Here is an 18766-nt window from a genome sequence, read left to right as displayed (position 1 = left end):
TCTGGCCCCCGGGAACGTCACCCGTTTCGTGCGTGGTAAAGACGATGAAATTGAACACGATACTTGAAAACGAACGTGACGAACGTGAACGTCTCTGGCCAGGCTGCTGAACGGCACGTAGCGCCGTCGCCACGGTGTGAAAAACGCAGGGACGCAATCGATGGGTAGCAAGTTAGCAACTGGCGTTATCCCATTAGATGTGTCCATCATTTTCGTCATGTCGCGTTCGCGATGGTTGACTTTCGGGATGGAAGGTTTAGTGCCACACGATGGTAGGAGTATGGGAATTGAAAATTAGGGGCGCGAATTGATTATCTTAGGTGAGATTTTTTCTGCTTATTTTGGAAGAATTTGCCTAGTTAGGGCCTAGGGGTTGGTGAGGTCTCGTTGGATGGGATGTGACCGGCCTGGCTTTGCATAGATATAACTTTGTGATTAAGAAGGCCGCGTTACAAATTACAATGACGGCGGCAATTTATTGACGGCTTAAGAAATATAGCACCAGAAAATGTTTTCTTTTTTTAGCTTATTATTAGGTTTCGGTGAAGAAAGTGAGAATCCGGGTCGAGCTAAACGCGTGCTCTTCTCTTCCCGAAAAAATTTAATGTTGAACGCGCGTTGCTCGATATGGTTTTTGGTACGTTGTCGACGCCGTCCATGCTCGAAAGCCCAACGATGTTGCTCGAGCCATTTGATGGTATGGCCTCCGCAAGTTCTGGTTTCTTGTTTCGGGAGTTCGAGCTCGATACGGGGGCCCAAAACGGAACAGAGCTCGAAGGTTTATCGACACGGACCGGGATCGTTCGTCCGTGCAGAAGGTCGTCAAAGCCCACGGACGTTTCGGTCGTTCAAACCATCGTCAGTTCTGGGATCGTACATACTAACCGAAACCTGCCAAGAAAAGCCATGCGAGTGTCCGTGGAACGACTAGTTGTTGTTCGGGGTCTGGTCTTCATGAGAGGTCTGGAACTCGGATTGGCTGTCTTTCCAACCTCCGCTATCTGATCTTGATGAAACTGCTTCAAGCGACGTAGGCCGAGGGACGGAGCTATTCCCTTTCCTCGCATTTCCGAAGGCATAGGGAAGAGAAGCGAGCCTCTGTTTCTTGTTTTCACCTCCCCGCCCGCCCACTTTCTCATCAGCTCTCTCTGTTCAGTCATTCCTAATGGACGCACTCGATGAATCCGAGCGCATGGAGGACATAGCCAACATCGTCGTCATGGGGATTACTCTGGTGATCATCGCGGGCGTCGTCATTGGCGTCGTCGCAGGGGATAACCGAGCCCACAGGCTCCTCATCCCGAGCTTAGAGAAAATATCCATATGAGAACTGGCTGTTTGCATTCTTGGAACTTGTATTTAGTGTCCTTTCTCATTGCTACTATGAATGGTACAGCAGGCTGATCGAGAATGCGTACATGTTTTGTTTTGCTGCTACTTGCGAAAAGGGACTTCAATCAAATGTTAAAAAGGTTGCCGATGAGGAATGAATGTCATCGATAGTTCGTTGTCGGGAGGAACGTTTCAGATTCTGAGGCAAACAGACGGCGAATCCGATGTCTATGGCAAGTCGTGCGGCAACCAATGAGCGAACATAACAACTGGGCATTAATTTGTTTATCTTTGTTGAAAGAAAAATTCTGTGTACAAGTTATGGAAATTATCTACGTATGCCGCCGAACAATGAGAAGATTCTGATAACGTGTGACATCAGTTTGTCGAAAAAGACATTAAAGACTCGAGGAATTTGTGGGAGAGGTTTCTTCCACCGTGCATTTCGCAAAGAATCGAATTCTCTAAGCGATTGTAGCTAAAATTGGCATCAATCTTCCTCATCCACTTCATGAAAGGGAAGTGGCACTATCTTCACTGCTCTGAATTTTCCTGCGTTGTTCAAATGCTCATTCTCCAATCTGCATACAAGTGGGAAAAATTCATCTATCGGATGTTGCAATTTGTAATGGAACCATTCTTATCTACTTGCATATTCGGCAAATTATTAGAATGCATACGACTGAGAATTACATGTGGAACCAAAGTTACCTGTAGAAATTCCAAAGTCCTCTCCTGGTAACTTCAAGGGCTGCCAAAAATAGCCCCGTCACCTGGGAATCAACATGCTGAAAATTGTAGTGAAGAACCGTTTGCAACCAAGCAAGCCTGAGAATGAGGTTCAGACCCTGCATGACATACCATAACTTTTGTCACAACATGATGTTGAAATCAAAGATCATACCACTGTTTCAATCAAAGAACCCAGTAACTGCCATAATCGTAGTTGGTGTTTGGAAAAATCTCTCTTGTCATGTTAAACAAGGATTTGTTTTTCCCCTGATTTGGGAAAAAGAGCCTTTTTCTCACATTATCAATCCAAAATTTTAGTTGACATTTTATAATTTCTGCTATTCTCTTGGGAAAGCATGTGTATATATACCATGGAGACGTAGTATAAGGTTTTTCGGCGTAGCATTAACTCGTTCCTCAACCACGGGTTCTTGGAATTCATTTGGAGCAAACCCCAATCCTTTACAAAGTCCCAGTATAGTTGGTACACAGTTGCGGAACTCGAAATGATCACAAAAAGACACAGCCACCCAGTGCTTTTTTCTTTCTCGTATGCAACTTTAGCCCCAGCTGCAAACATTGCCGACACATATTTCCCTAGATTCACAAGATGGCTCATCTGACCTTCATCAAACCATCGGCGAGCACACTGCGAAACAAATGTTTTCAGTATTTGATCAGATCCCTTCCAAATACGAGAATCACAGCACTAATATGCAATTCATATCAACCATGGAAGCACAGTGATCAAACAGACCTGCATTGCTCTCCAATAGTAGGGGAGGAAGGACACCGCGTATGCCAGGTCCCGGTAGTTCTTAGAACTCATGCAATAGTGGTAGTTTTGAGTCCTGAAGCTGCCGCTTATGTAGTAACATGCTACGTATTCTAGGTTTCTGAGCAAAGGAACCTGTCATTGATTCACAAATTACGCTTCAGAACAAATTTTTCATCAGGGAACCAGATTCCTGATGATGGGTCGAGTCCTAAAGCCTTACCTGACTACACAGTTGGTCAGCCATGAAAAAGTCCAGCATGACAACCTGCATTAGGTCATAAGATGGAACCACTAAGAATCACATGCTTTTTCCCTACAAATCTGGGCTCAAAATCTTAGGTTTTATAATCAGAAGCAGGAAAATTTAGTACCTTGTAAAGAGGGGACAGAATTATGTTTCTCATCACACTAAGGAAACGGTAACGGCTAGAATGGTAGAGAATGTTAAATGGGCACAAGAGGGCAAGTAGGAATGCCTGCGTTACCAAATAAAAGCAATATGCTGATCAGTTTGAAGAATTTGAATCCAAACGAGTAATTATTTTCATTCTTGCTATCATGAAAAAAAGAGAATTACCAGTAAAAGCAGTCCTGGGATCGCCTGAACTTGAGCAGAGGAATACCCTTTCTGTTGTAGTGACAGATGAGCAAACACAACGCCTAGAACGACAGCCATCGATGACGCACAAATCAAGAAAACGTCTCTGTACTTAAGCTCCTTGGTAGGGGCCAGCTCGAAGATGAAGCTGTAATTTATCCTCACTTTTTTCCATGCAAAAATATTGCAACCGTATAGGAAGAAGTGCAGAAACAAAAGGCTGAACATGCTGCAAAGCGCAAACCAAAAAATAAGTTCACCATTCTTAGTTGAAATGGGGATATCACAAAGTTCTAGAGTTCTCATAAATTCGATTATGCACTTGCCTTAAAACTGGATAGACAGTTTCCATGTAGACCGGGTCATGTTGCTGTCTGTACATCCCAGTCATGTGAGCCATGATTATGTATCCAGCCAAAAGCGCAATGAAACAGCCGGTAAATATCCCTGATTATGACAGAGTAATGCTTGAGTTAGTTTCTGCCGTCGTTAATTACAATTCCATTGAAGCTTAAAATTCATGCATATGCTGAATTTTTGTTTTAAGTCACTAATAGACAGAACCTATTAAATTGGTTAACCTTTTTTCCCCCAAGTTTCATCACCTCCCATTATCTAGCAGATGCATTTCTAAATGATTTCGTCATTTAATGGTTCGATACTATTACTACGTTGTTGCATGGGGCCTCTCACTTTCACTTTCTATCCCACCAGGAAAAAGAAAAGACTGAACCACTCAGTGCCACTGCTACTAGCCCGATGGGGCCCAATTTCCTGCTTTTTCTTAGAAGAGATAGCTAAAAAAATCTCCATTAACTACCGAAAAAAGAGGTCATTTTAATAATTATCGAGTTTGGAGCTATTGTTTATGGTGGACCATATTAGTTTTCTAGCAAAGAAAGATCAGGAGGGTTACCTATGAAAAAGGTCTTGCCATGGGAGTCTTTGCGCTGACGAGGCTTCAGGTACTTCATGGCCTTTGTACGGTCCTCCTCAGCAAAGTGCTTGATAAATAGCTCCTCAACTTCATCGCACAAATTCATCACCTGTCATTTGTCAGATTCTTCAGCAAACAACTTTTCTTTTCTTTCATGTTTAGACAGGAAAATCTGAGCTGAAACGACAGAATCCAAAGCAGGCCATTCGTTATGCACACACGACACCCATGAAATCTAGGACGAATGGGCCACTTTGTCCTGTCGGCAAATATTCCATGTAATGTTGTGGCCATCATCTTAAGCGGTCTCCAATATATGTTTTTCATGGGGTGTGTTCTGTTTCAGAAATTGTAGATGATAAATAATTTGCTAAAAGATTTGAAAACGTTTACCTTGTTTGAGCTGTTAAAGTAGGAGCTCTCCACCACTCTCAGGTAAATTGGAAGAACTTGCTTTCCGGTCACCTGAATCAATTAAGAAACCAATACCCATTTTACTTTTCTTGTTTCTTTTATACATAAAGTTATCGGGAGATTTGTTTAGACAGGAGAGAGAGACTCAAAAGTATGGTCCAACATCACTTACTTTGTCAAACTTCTTCAAGATCTTTACAAAAGCCAGCATGTTCAAGTTCCTGATGGTAAATGGTCATCTTGGTTAACACGAAAGATGCTCTTCTGAATCAGGCAATTCGATAAACTTTTTGTGATCTTTTTCCTATGAATAAAAAAATCCAGTTACCTGTAAGTTTCGAGGTAGCCCAGACCCTTGTAAAGCTCCACAAATGCTCCTCTAATCATCTTTTCTGCTCTGCGTAACTTTGTTTTGTTGATATTCAGTTTGCCGCCATCTGAATTGCACTTTTTAGAGGACTGATTGATCAAGTCTTCCCGAACTAGGTAAGTGATGGCAGAAAACGAACGAGTCGGTGTAGTTAGAGGGATATTGATCTTCAAGTTCTTTCCTTGGCAGTTGAAAGAGCGAGTTGAGAGTGATTGCAGTTTGCTGTCCTCTCTTTTGATTCTCTTCGAATTCCCAATGTCCTCTGCTTTTGGAAACTCTGAGAATGGCATTTCGCTTGCCTCTGAGCCATCTGTGTTAGCTTCCTGCTGCTGCTGCTGCTGCTGCTGCTGCTGCTCTTGTTCTGCTCTGTCCTTAACTGAGTCCTCCTCTGTTTCAAGATAAAAGCAAAAACTTGAGCGATCATCTCCTTGTAGCTTGCTTTACAATTGTCTTTCCCAAAAAGATGTCAAAACTAAGCGCCATGATCCTGAACCCTATGTTTTTCTCCTTCCAAATTTACTAAAATGCTGTTCTTTTCACCCCTTCACATTTTTTTTATTCAAAGTCATAGAGAAAATCCGATATTATTTACAATCATCTACAATAAATCCCTACGAAATACATAGTGATCATATTTACGGATGCACCACTGTGCCGAACATACTTAGCACAAGCATGCCATAAAAGTATATTTTGAAAAGTGTCACTGATCTGTCCTAGATGTTAGTGAAATTGGTTTCTTTAATGAGGAAAAACAGAGCATGGGAGTAGTCGCAATGGCCTAGAGTAATGGTTTCCAAGAAGAGCCAGTCCTGTTTCAAGGTTGTATTATGACTTAAAAAAGCCAAAGGCTAAAGATTAGATACCACAGGAGTTGTGAGATGAAATGGAAACATCCTCCTTGAAATCCTGGCTCGAAGCCCCATCGCTTTGCTGCTGCTTGAGTGTGGCCTTGAGCTCGACCAGTACATCCATTTGCTTCTTCAGTGCCTCTCCTCTGCCTAAGAACTCCTCCTCCTTTGTCCTGTAGAACTTGTTCACTTTATTGAGCTGGCAATCCAGGCATGCGAAGAACTCCTTGGCAGCCTCCGAATCAGCCAACTGCTCGTGCAGCTCAGTCTCGTAGACGTCATTCATGCTAGCCGAAGACGCGAGCTTTCTGTGCACCTAAAAGTCACCACCAAAAACAACAGGCAAATGAGTTCATGCTAATGCGCAGGCATATAATTAGACTGTATGGTGGACAGGATTTTACATGAATGACTCCATTTTCTCTGTGCCTGTGGCCCAGCACAGAGAACTTCCTGAGAGAGGACAAGAAGTTGCCCTGAGAAGAGCCGTCGTGGTGGTGCTTATCAGTTTTAGGGGTGTCTGAGTTAAGGAGATGGATTCTCTTGAGGTCCTTCTTGAGTTGCCAATAATCGACAAAGGCCTCTTTCCACTCAGGCACAAGCTCAGCCTCAAACTGCTTAGAGAACTTCACCATCTTTTTGTTCTCTCTCTCTCTCTCCCTCTCTTATGTGCTCCTAAAGACAGATGTTGTCTTAAGGCCCTGTTTTGGGAGTGAGCTGCTTGAGTGGTTCAGTCGAAGCTCATGATCATGTATTTATATGAAGAAAAAAGAGTGAGCTCAAGATGTGTGATGATGCTGTAGCAAGTACTGATTCCTGGTGGGCACATTCCTTCATATAATACCCCCTCGGCTAGCATTAATTCGATCCTATGATTCGTCCCACTTGACAGGGGAAAGGCGGGAGGGGGAGGAGGGGTGATTTTCAGAGTCGCGATTCGCCGGAAACTGACCGGACTGCCGCCTCCGCGAAAAGCTTCTTGGCCGGCGTATGCATTCTATGAAGATCGTGCGAAAACTATGGGAATTTAAAGAAAGGCCCTTTGGAGGGAGATTATATAACATGTAATGTAGAGGTTGCAAAGTTTTTAATTTCCATCCTCAGATTACGTATTGACCTCTTTTAGTTTAGAAAGAGCACAGAAATGATGGGCGGCTTTGTTTTTTGGGGGGTAAAGTGGGTGTATAAAGAGGAGTAAGTTGCTTGCGGGAAGGATGGTCATTTGGTTTAATCAATGTATCGGCACGCCATGCACAAAGGTTGCCTGCCATTAGACCAGCCTGATTTTCCACTAGTTGAGGATAACCAGAAAGCCCCATTCCTTTTGCATATCAAAAAGGAATGACATGGAAGATATGTACTTAAATGCCGGCGTATCGGATTGGATTGCTACATCATTTGATGGACAATATTCATGTTTTCGGGATAATCTTATTTATCGTCGAAATTCGAGCGGAATGCGATTAAATTGTAAACTTTTTAACGAGTGCAATCAGATCCCAGACTGTTCCATCAAAAGCACTTGATTTCACTTCTCAAAAAAAGATATGATATGACTTCACTAGTTAGAAAGTTGAAAACTCGATCGCATTCCATACATAAAATTTCTATCCCTGAACGAGTAATTCTTATATACATAAGCTAGTAAAATGAATTGACGGTCTTTTCTCTAGATGCATAATTTTCCTAAGTGAGTATTTCTGTTCTTATAAGTGATTACTTCCGGAGAGAAGGATCGAGGTCAAGCTGAGCTCATTGGAGGGTGGCTACTTTATAATTGTTTTCCATTATGTTAGATCTATGCATATGTATGCACTTTGAACCAATCACAAGTACCATCATTAACATGCCTTATCTCATAGTTATAATCATGATTCCTCCTAAGTGGGCATCGATGATCTTTCCCTCCAAATATCCTAGCCGAGGCACTGGTACGTTCAGCACTAATAACGAGCACTAAATATCTCGCTTAATTGCCGATTATCTCCCACACTTTCCTCATGCCACCCTCTTTTTCGCGATTAACTATGTTTCGCCCCCATAAACAATGGCTAAGGACGTGATCATATTCCTCCACTGAGGAAGAATAAATGGATCGGAATTGTGCACATGGTGCGATTCACCTAACTTTTTAGGGGAACGGGGTGTTCGGCCAATGGATTATCCCTAAAGAGGGGGGAGATTAGCAAATGAGGGGAGAGAATCTTGGGGGAGACGGTGTGGTGCACTTTTAGGATAAGCTTGGAGCTTAGAGATGGAAATATGCCTAGGCTGCTTGAAGAAAAGAAGCAATTATTAAGAAGGGTGGAGGGAAAGGAGGTTCCTAGTTCTAAAATTCCATATGAGTGAAACAGCCCCCCACTCTCTCACACTCCACTTGTCAACATGATTGCATTTTTATCTATGTAAGCTTCCACAAACTGTCTGACGAGAAAAATTCCCAAATCCGTAGCCGTTGTCTCTCTCTCTCTCTCTCTCTTTCTCTCTCTCTCTGTGTCTCTGTGGGGTATATGTGAATGTGGACCGTAACATCGGCACTATCATTGTGGAAAAATGACAGCGTGCTTAAGTTGGCTGACTCAAAGATACGCCATTTTGCTTTTCCTCTCTGTCTCTCTCTTTTGCCGTCTCCTCTTATTGGTGTCTCTTTGCCAATTAGATAACAGGCACTAAAACAAGGTCGGGTTTAATTGGGTTCGTGACTCGTACTGACTCTAACAAAACTCAAATGAACTTTTCGCTTTAAGGGACGAGACTCTCCATTTTTCAAATTTAGTTCAAGCGTAACATCTTGAAGACCTCACAGGAGATTGGACAAGAGCTCGCATTGTCGTTCAAAAGTAAGACCCACCGTAAATGGTGAGCTCGAGTGCGCGTTTCGGGAGTCGACATATGTAGATTGGGTCAGATCTTTATAGATAGTATCGAGTGGGACCCTCTCCAGTATATCTACTAGACCTATATGCAAATTGACAAGGACATAAAGTGATCGTCGTAACAAGAGAGCTCAGACAAGATGCGACTCTTGACATTCTTATAAGATGGCGAGGGAGACGGAACTACAATCAAATGGATAAAGCATCATCAGGTGATATGTGCAAACATTGATAAGGTCGGGTCTTTGAGTAGGAGACATGAAAGCATAGTCGCTATGCCGAATCAATTCGCCTATCAGGGTCAACACGTTATCTTACAATGCAAGCGAGGCATCTCAATGTTTACAATGTGTCTCGTCAGGAAGAGAATCTAGACATCTTCATAGCCCCGGCACACCACGCCCGCGATACCTAACTTTGCTTTTAATTTTCATTGGCACATGACACCAATTTCATTTCCGAAGCAAAGATGAGACGAGAAATCTAATTTTTACAATTCGGAAGACTCGATTGAAAGGATAGGAAACCAAATAAGAATAATGGGGAGCCAATCGGAAGCTGCGTATGGAAATTGGGGGTCGATGCGGATCGCATTACGTGGTTGCGCCCTCGCAGCTACGCAACCGATCCGATGATGATGATCTCTGTCATCTCTCATTCCTTGCTGGGTCAGACACATGAATTTGTCACCAGACCTCCTCACGTGCCTGCTATTCTATCTTCATTTGACTTTAAGTAAAAGCAAGGAAATATGATTGCGTCACGCGTGTGGCGGTCCACGTCGCTCGTCTCACGCGAATGCGTACAAAGACGATTCCCTTTTGATTAGTCTTACCGTTCGTTAAACATCGACAACGTGCGAAGTATAATTTTTTTGCCCGAATCCTCGTCGCAATGAAGAATAAAAGGAGATGGACGTCTGTAAACTGTAATCCCGCCAAAAAAGGAAGGATGCTTTTCTCCTCCCGGAAAAGGATTAGTTCAGCAGCTTGTCGAATTCTTCATGATTCTGTGGTCATATTAGTCGCAACTCCTTAATCGGGATCATGTTACAAGAATTTGAATTTCAACCATGATATCATGTTAAAAAAACAACACTTAGACCTTGATAAGTAACTCAAATGGAGCCAGTAACCTCATATTAGTCGATAATTTAATTGGATAAAAGTTGATAGGTCGCTGCATATAAGAGTTGGTAAATTTTTGAAATTTATGTAAGCTACACTATCAAAGGTTGACGAGTTAGTACAAGAATTTGTAATTTGCAAACTATATATAAGTTGGCAACTTCATAAAAGTATTGGTATGTGAAAAAGTACTAGTTAATTTTGAACAAGTTACCCCAGTCATTGGTCATATTTTTCTATCCACGATTTTTTGACAGTTAACAATATTTATTGCAATTTATTAGTATGGAAAAAAAAAAATTCGTACTTTTGGGCATGGAACGATAGAATTTCGCCACTTTCTGATAAGATATGATTAATGCGCAAAATATTATACTTTTCACTACGGTGATACATATCAATTTTAAATTATCTCGAGGGTCCCCCACCACGACATATATCTACCATCCCTAGTTTTCAGCCATGAGCATCAGAAGAATAAAAGTATCATTTATACTTGAATAAAGCGACTATCGAAGAGAAAAGGTCGAACCTAACCAATGCAATGCGTCTTTAACATCTAAAACTGCCGACACAGTACTCTAATCTTGTCATAAACATTGCATCTTAGAATATCACAGCGTCCCATCTCTTCAGATTAAGATGCCATTCTCCATCCACTCTGTTCCAATGGTCAATCGACACTGCAAAAACTCGGATAATTCAATTGGGGGTCCGGTTTATACTCCTTTAAAATACCATAAACATCGATTGTCAAAGAGAATGTGATTCCAGATTACGAGGTTCTGTACCGCCAACCTTGAATAGTTAAGGTTCTAAACCAAAAACGAAACGAGAATATCCAACGCCTATTCTTAAGGACAAAAAATGATGGTAATATCCATCCTCTCTCTTGAAAAACGGATCGATTCACCTCCTCCTCCTCCTCAAAGGAAGCTCGAGATGATCTAATAAATCCGGCATATGCTCGCGCTAAATACCCTTTACGATTCTAAACGTACGCATTCTAGCACGTCATACTTGTTGCAGAATCTTTCCTTTTATCTGTTCTTGGAAAAATAAAAAACCCTGGCCATCCAACAGTTACTTCTCTTCAAGTATATGCTCCGCATGTGCATCTTCGATCGTCTGAACAGGAGGAGAACATGATGGTGAATGGTAAGCGATTCGGATTCGCTCGTAAGCCGGTGAAGAACCACAATCTTTCTGGAGAGTGGAAGGCATATATGTTAGAGCAAAAGGTTCTCCAATCTGTCTTCGTCTGATAAGTGCATGGACATTGAACCAACGAGGGAAATGTGCTTGCTATAACATACTGATTCGAAGAACTTTGCGTAGCCCACGCGTGGCTATATAATTCATTTATACGATGTTAGGCTCTCCGCTCGTTAAGGAACGATGCTGTTGGATCTATCATATATAATCCAGAAAAGTAAACCAAATATTCCTCAAGATTTGAGGGATTATGAGACATAGGACACCATAAGAATTATGTACATGTACCTGTAAATAATGCCACCAAACCTTTTTTTTTTTGTCGAAGCATCGCGAAACTTCACGTGCGATGGAAATGAGTAAATTAACGTGATGACATAAGCTTGATGGTAGCTTCCTTGGTATGTTCCGTTTCTAGAGAAAAGAAAGCCTACGAAAAGTCTGGTGGCTAAAAATTATCAAGAATGTGATTGTGGATCGTGTCATGATCGAGAATCGAAATAACTTTGGATAAGAGAATATATCATCGCATTCAGAATTTTCAATATATATTTTATATGGGCAATGACCAGATTGTGTTCATCTCAATATGAGATAATTGATTAGTGTATGATATTTCTCTTCCCTTTGTTCGCTCCTCCGGACCCCATTTAATTCTTATTTTCGTCAAATAAGTGCAAAGTTTTTGGAGTTCTTACTTATTAAATCCTCTGCAAACAGAAAAGGACATAAATAGCATTTCTTTTGGTAGGCGTATAAATAGCACTTAGATAGTTGACAGGTCTGAAACTCTTGCCATTTTATACGGCAGGAAGGGAAATTATACGGCCCGAGATATTTTTATTTATATGTGTGTGTGTGCGTGTGTGTGTGTTATCGTTTTCCTGAATATACATTCTTTCAACTCAAGCTAAACACCTTAAAGATATATTTTCTTTTGATTATTAAAGGACACGAGCACGAAACCCTGGTTATCTAAAAACTCATAAAACATCTTATAGGTGCATGAATTAGAGTATAGGTATTTCTTTTCTTTTATAAAGTATTTCTTGGATAAATAAACAAATGAGGGAGAGGGTACAATATACGAATATTTCAAGTTTATCTTTTATAATGCACACACAATACGTACACACCTTCCCTAATTCTACAGAAAATTTCAAATAAATACCTGAAATACTATCATTTTATTAAATAGGGACTCGAAGTGAATCTTATTTCAAATAAGGACCTGAAGTAGCCAAATCATCCCAAATAGAAACTAGAAGTGGAACTTGTTTCAAATTATGACTTGAAGTGACCATATCAATTTCAAAAAAGGGTCTAACCTCTCAGATTGAAGGGCATTTTCATCTTTTAATTTACTTTTTTATTTATTTTTCTTTGCTTTTTCTTTCTTCTTTTTCCCCCTCTCTTTGCCGGACATGGCGAAGTCGCTAGACTCGGGCGAGGTAACCCCTATTGACGTTGGGCGAGGCGACCCTTGCCCCGCCCAACTTAGGTGAGGCGACCCTCGTCGAATCCGACGAGGGCTACCCTTGCCCTCACCTAAGGCGGGTGACCTCCGCTAGCTATCAACGGTAATGACCGGGGGAGGGAAGAAGAAAAAAGAAAAAAATACATGGTTATATTTTTTTTACCAAAATACCCTTTCTCCCATGACATGAAAAGAAAAAAGGAAAAAAAAATACCAAAATACCCTTTCTCTCATGACAAGAATAGTCATCAGCAGGCCAAAGGCCCTTATTTGAAACGATTTAACCACTTCATACTCTTATTTGAAATAATTTGGCCACTCAGACCCTTATTTGAAACAAAACTCATTCTGGATCCTTATTTGAGAAAACAATATTACTTTAAGCCTTTATTTAGAATTTTCCCTAATTTTATAATAATAATAATTAGGATAAAGATTCCCACCTCTCCTCTTTTTTTTTTTCAAGAGATTCCCAACTCACTTGGCACTTTTATCGGTATCTCAAGAAATCTCGACTATTAATTATTTTGATAACTATCCTTATTAGCGTTGATTAATAGCGTTGATTAATAGCTTCGATCATTGAGACATTTAATGGAAGCATCAACAAGAGTAGGGGAGCTCATCTGCTTCGCCTTGCACCTTCCCTTCTGCATTCCGATCTCCTAACTCACTCACACAAAACACACACATGTGAAAAGATAGGTCATATGCTATTGGTGTACAGGACACTTTACGCGAGACATTGTCCACCCATTCTTTGAGGATTATAATCGTTCATTTTCTCGATTCTAAATACCGACAGTGTATGCTATATTATTCTATGTATGTACGCATGCATGATCACAATCTCGATGTATAGGTCAGCGTCGTTGACCTTGGATATGAGGTCCATGTACGAGCTTGTCAAAAAGGGCAACGCGGAGGCGGGGGTGACGGTGGTGCAGAGAGAGAAAGAGAGTGGATGGGTTAGTTTTTCTTTGGTGGCACTTGCAGAGTTTTCTTTTCTTTTGTAAAAGTTACGTGTGATCCTTGAGTGAATAACCAATCAATCGGAGGTTGATTTCATGGCATCATCGCTCCCTGTTCCACGACGGGAAACACGGGTTTACAAAAATTGATCCACAAAATTGATTTACAGAGTGATGTGACTGACTGTAAGTTGTTATTTAAATAAATAAGCTGCAATCTATATCGAATTACTACTGATCACTTAATTGATCAATTTGGTTTCCATTTCATCAAACTTAGCATCTTCCTCTTATGTGACAAGGACGCTGGGACATTCTCCAACGTGCAATCAAAACTATGACCTGAATTATTTACACCGCATAACCATAGTCTCCGCACGAAGTCAAATTTCATGATAATACCTAAGCTCATCAGTCCATCTCCATCGTGCCAATTCAACTAAGAAAGATCATAAGCTACGCGAGGAGAAGAAGCGAAAAAGGAAAAAAACAAATGGATACTGTTATTGCTCTTTGTTGAGATGCACGTGTAAATTGTGTTAAAAAAATCCCATGATGTCATAAAAGCAATTAATATATTAGAAGATTGTCTAAAAAGTCCTAAATTTATTGTACTTTTACCAATTCAATTTTAAATTTTTAAATTTTACCAATTGAATTATAAACATTTTCATATTTTGTCAATTGAATCCATCTAGGCAATTTTAATCGAAAATCTCCAATGTTGACGTCGGCCTTTTTATGTGATATGGTTGACACTGATGTTGACAATTTTTAATAATATTTTTGGGAATTATATTTTTTTTTTCTTTCCTTTTTCTTTTTCCTTCCTTTTTTTTTTTTTTTCCTTTCATTCTTCCTTCTCTAGCTAGTCACTAGGCCTCGATGACTCGAGCAAAGGGCGAAGATCGACAAGATCAACCTTGCTAGCCTTTGGCAAAGCTTGCCTCCGTTGGCCATTGCAAGGTTGACCTCGCTCTACCACCGGTGAGGCTTTACGTCTTTCTACGATTAGTGAGGCTGACCTTGCCTAGTGAGTGTGAGGTCGAGCCTTGCTAGGGGCGAGCAAGGCTCACTAGAGGCTGACAAGATCAACCTCACCTCTAGTCGGCCATCATTGAGGCCTAGTGACTAGTTAGCAAAGGAAGAAGGGAAGAAAAAAATATATAAATAATTGAAAAGAATAGTAAAATATTATTAGAAACTATCTATGTCAAAGCCAATCGTCCACATAGGATGATAGGTTTCTATGTTAGCAATTTTCGACCAAAATTCGCTGGATGAATTCAAATGCCATAACATGAAAAAATTTAGAACTTAATCGAAAAAATTAAAAAGATTTATGACCAAATTAGCAAAAGTGTAATAGATTTAAGACTTTTTGGGTAATTTTTCTGTTAATATATCATAATTTGTCCATAAGCCATTTATTGAAATTATGATCTCCCTCAACTAAGGTATTAGGATTCTGTAATACAATCCAACAAATGCTATTAGAACCGTTGGCAAATTGGTAGGCCCCCAATCTATTAAGGTGTTTGGTGAATATTTCAAAAGGAATCTCATGACCGACTCGATTTCAAGCAGTTTTCATGGTTCGGTATGACAAAAGAGATCAGGGATGAAGGTGGGCTCATGGTTCGGTGTGAGTTGTGTTAAAAAAAAGGTCTCATATCGAAGAATTTTTATGATTTGGAGTAATTAATATTTTCTAAGCTGGCCCATAACTAATCAGCATAAGCTTTTGAGTGAAGGTAAACCTAATTGTATATGTTGATGTGCTCGAATTTGGGCTCCCTTTTGACAATCTTCCCCTACGTTGGTATCGGGCTTCTTCTACAAGCTCTTAATACTTTTTACTATTATAATGGCCAAATGGCGACGGTCAACTGGTCCCAACTTTCCACGATACAAGATCACGTTACAAATTGCTGGCCACATGCGATGAACTAGAAATGCGAGGATTGTCTTTGCGCGTTGCATGCAATCCGAACTTGTTACGTGTACGTGTTGTTGAGCAACAAAGTGATCAGGTTAAAATCTATCATCTCTTGCACGCCCCCACAGCAACATCATATAGAAACCCCTTGTCTCGGAAAAGTTCACGCTTTTCTTTGCCTAACTTATGAAATTGACTTTTACTCTTTTCTTTAGTGGTTTCATGCGTTAATCGGCAGTTTTGTATGAGCAGAATTCGAACCCTTTTCGGGAACCACTTTTGTACGTGACCTCGACATGTTGAATTCTGGGAAATGATTTCATAGATTTGGGTAACAAAAGTTAGCAAAAGCTAGATAGATTGAATTGATATAGCGATTCAATCGAGGCCAAACAAATCATTTGGATTCTATTCCAAATGTAAGATGTGAGACATCTTATTCAAATGAGAATACAAACTTGTTATAGTATAGTTTTGGCTTGGTTGAAGCTAACCAAGTTAAAATCTCACAATCTCGAGTTAATTCAATACGGTCCCTAGTGCCTATATAGGATAAGGAAGAGTTTGTGGCGAGTGGAATTAATGAGAGATGGATAGATTACATGCATCCCATGATCAATTGTCAAAAACTATGCACCTTAGAATGATGCCTTTCCATATTGAAGAAAAGCTATGTTTTATATATTTTTTTTTTTGGTGAAATGTTTTATATTAAATTGATATTGATTAAATGCAATAAATCTATTCATATTTTTGTCGACTGCGTGCCAATTGCTATGAATCAAGATCAATCATGAGCCAAAGGCATACGCAGTCTTGTATGGATCTTATTGTAGTTCAGCCGCTGCGCTTATGTCTCTGAATTAATTAATTAAAAAAAAACAAAGTTTCAATTAATCGATTGATGCATCTCCATATCCACCTTTTCCTTTTAGTCTAGTCATCATTTTCGCTCGGCATGATTTGGCACAATAAAGTGCAATACAGTGATAACAAGGGAACGTGGGAAAAGGACTAAATAAATGAAAGTGAGTCTTTCAAATACGCATGTCCGTTTGCAAGACAGAGAAACCCTAAGTCAAAAATGTTCAATATCGAAACAAATGTCTTTATGAAAAGGTATATATGAGAAACACGGTAGTTGAAATTGCATGCATTTAAAGATGAAGAAAGAAGAGAAATTCTTTTGCAGAAAAGGCTGTGCTCATCCTTCCGACTCCAAAGTTACCGGCCACCAGATCGGGGATAGAAGGCAGGAGAGCGATCCCGTTCCACTTTATTTCATTCTATCATATCACCCAAACATGTAAAAAGAAAAGTGTGCGAAATTTAATTTACTTCGATAGGTCCGAATGGGCTTTACCAAAAGGTACGCATAAGTGACATTGAACGATGACATCCGCTTCAAGCGAAAACGGATGTTGGTAATCGCGAAGAACGAAGAACAAATAGTTCCTCGTGTTGGGACGCGGGCTATCTAACTTACGTCTCCTGCATGACAATTTCTTTTTAAAGTTTGGTCATCATTTAGGTAATATCAAATGTATGAGGAGAAATTCTCGACGTAAGTGAGATTAAGCGCACAAACACAATAAAATAGATAGTAAAGGTGAAAGAAAAATCGAGATACAAAATTTATCCCAATTCACCCATAAACTAGGGCAACATCCAGCAAAGAGTTTTACTATAATTAGCATCTAACACCTCTTTGTCACAACTCTCAATTACACGAAAAATAGATTATATATTTCAATGACTATTATTGGACACAAACAAACTATAAAAATCTCAGGCATTGCACCCTAAGAACCTCGCCAAGGCAGCTTTCGAACCCCTGTCCAAGCACTGAGGAGTAGAATCATCTACCTTTCTGTCGATGGAGAGTATGAACCACACCTCAATAGTAATAAAACCTGAAAAAGGTATAATATGCAAATAAACGCCACAACTATATTGAAATTATACAAGGACACTTAAACAATTATAATTGGACTGCCTGAAGACACGAGCTAGTTGCTCTTAAAGACACGCCTCTCTCTAATTCTCTCACCGTCCTACCGTCATCTCCGTGGCACACTAGTTTAATTTATAATTGGACTGCCTGAAGAACTTATCATCGTGGTAGGAATCAGTTTTCTTGGGGCACTTAGCACCACTTGTTACCAAGATGTGAAGGAGCCATTTTATCTCCCGATCTTAAGGATACGGCACAATATGCAAGGGCTTGTCCAACACAGCATCACTACATGCAAAAGCATTTCATGTACCTTCACCACTTGATCCTATGCGTCCTCACTACTTAAAACTTAAAACTTTACTAACATAACAGTCTTTAGGTTAATTCGAGAATAACAACTTGTTATGAGGCACAAATTCTTGACGAAATGGGCTCCGTAATGATTTATAATTATTTGTTATTTAGTTTTTCATGGTTTATAATAGACTATCATTGTTCTAGTAAATTAAAAAAACTATTAACCAATTAGTTCCCTAACACTGTCTATTGTACAAAATGATGTTGGACTTCCACGTGTCTTGTTCTCACACAAATCGCTGGCTTGTCCACCAATAGAATCACTCATTGACTATCGCAACATGACTAATTGGGCACTCATCAACTTGTCTGTGCAGATTTTGGTGATAAGAATAGCATAAATGTCATAACTTTATATGGCGCTCACTTGAGGCCATAATTTTTTTCACTCATTGAAGTGCCACGTTAGAGTAAAATCATTCAGTTGAGTGTCATTTTCAGCAAATATGTGGATTTTTTACTTAATTTTCCATCCCAACTTGGAATTTTTGGTTCACCCGAAGAGAAACGACATCATTTCCATACAATCTGTTGGCTCTCTTTTTTAACAGAAAAGACGTCGTTTCACTCGCGCTCCCTTCCTTTTGTTCGTCTCTGAGCGCCCAAAATCCCTCGATCTTTCTCTTTAATTACAAATTAGGGCTTCAATTTTCCTCAACACATCCTTGGTGAGGAGGTGCCAGGTGCGATGGAGAGCTAACGGTGACTACTAGGTGATGAAACGGATTGATGATCACCGGAGAAACCTGCAAAGGAAACAGTTAGGCGCAGGAAATTTGCAGGGACGGCTACTAAACACGGCTGGTACGTCCGGTAAGAGCCGGCAACAGCAGCA

General features: G+C 40.2%; 1 protein-coding gene across 1 annotated transcript; it reads right to left on the bottom strand.

Moving 5' to 3' along the window:
- Positions 1 to 1602: 1602 nt before the first annotated feature.
- On the bottom strand, positions 1603 to 6819 carry LOC104433320 (phosphate transporter PHO1 homolog 1). The gene is made up of 14 exons (XM_010046009.3): positions 6417 to 6819; positions 6028 to 6328; positions 5120 to 5549; positions 4964 to 5012; positions 4771 to 4842; positions 4357 to 4486; positions 3767 to 3887; positions 3420 to 3669; positions 3214 to 3318; positions 3063 to 3107; positions 2822 to 2974; positions 2435 to 2713; positions 2044 to 2180; positions 1603 to 1913 (listed from the first exon to the last, which is right to left on the bottom strand). Exons 1-14 carry the CDS (start codon positions 6645 to 6647, stop codon positions 1823 to 1825), a joined length of 2394 nt encoding a protein of 797 aa, XP_010044311.2. The 5' UTR covers positions 6648 to 6819; the 3' UTR covers positions 1603 to 1822.
- Between the last annotated feature and the right edge of the window lie 11947 nt (positions 6820 to 18766).

The sequence above is a fragment of the Eucalyptus grandis genome, chromosome 2, assembly GCF_016545825.1.
Source record: "Eucalyptus grandis isolate ANBG69807.140 chromosome 2, ASM1654582v1, whole genome shotgun sequence".
NCBI classification, from domain to species: Eukaryota; Viridiplantae; Streptophyta; class Magnoliopsida; order Myrtales; family Myrtaceae; genus Eucalyptus; species Eucalyptus grandis.
The sequence above is the reverse complement of the archived record's forward strand: the minus strand, read 5'-3'. Positions and strand labels throughout refer to the sequence as shown.

Excerpts from the sequence above, each read along its gene's own strand:
- LOC104433320 (XM_010046009.3), bottom strand. The coding sequence starts at position 6,647 with ATGGTGAAGTTCTCTAAGCAGTTTGAGGCTGAGCTTGTGCCTGAGTGG. Across the intron at positions 6,329-6,416 it reads GAGAAAATGGAGTCATTCAT|GTGCACAGAAAGCTCGCGTC; the intron begins GTAAAATCCTGT and ends GGTGACTTTTAG. Across the intron at positions 5,013-5,119 it reads GGCTACCTCGAAACTTACAG|GAACTTGAACATGCTGGCTT; the intron begins GTAACTGGATTT and ends ATTTACCATCAG.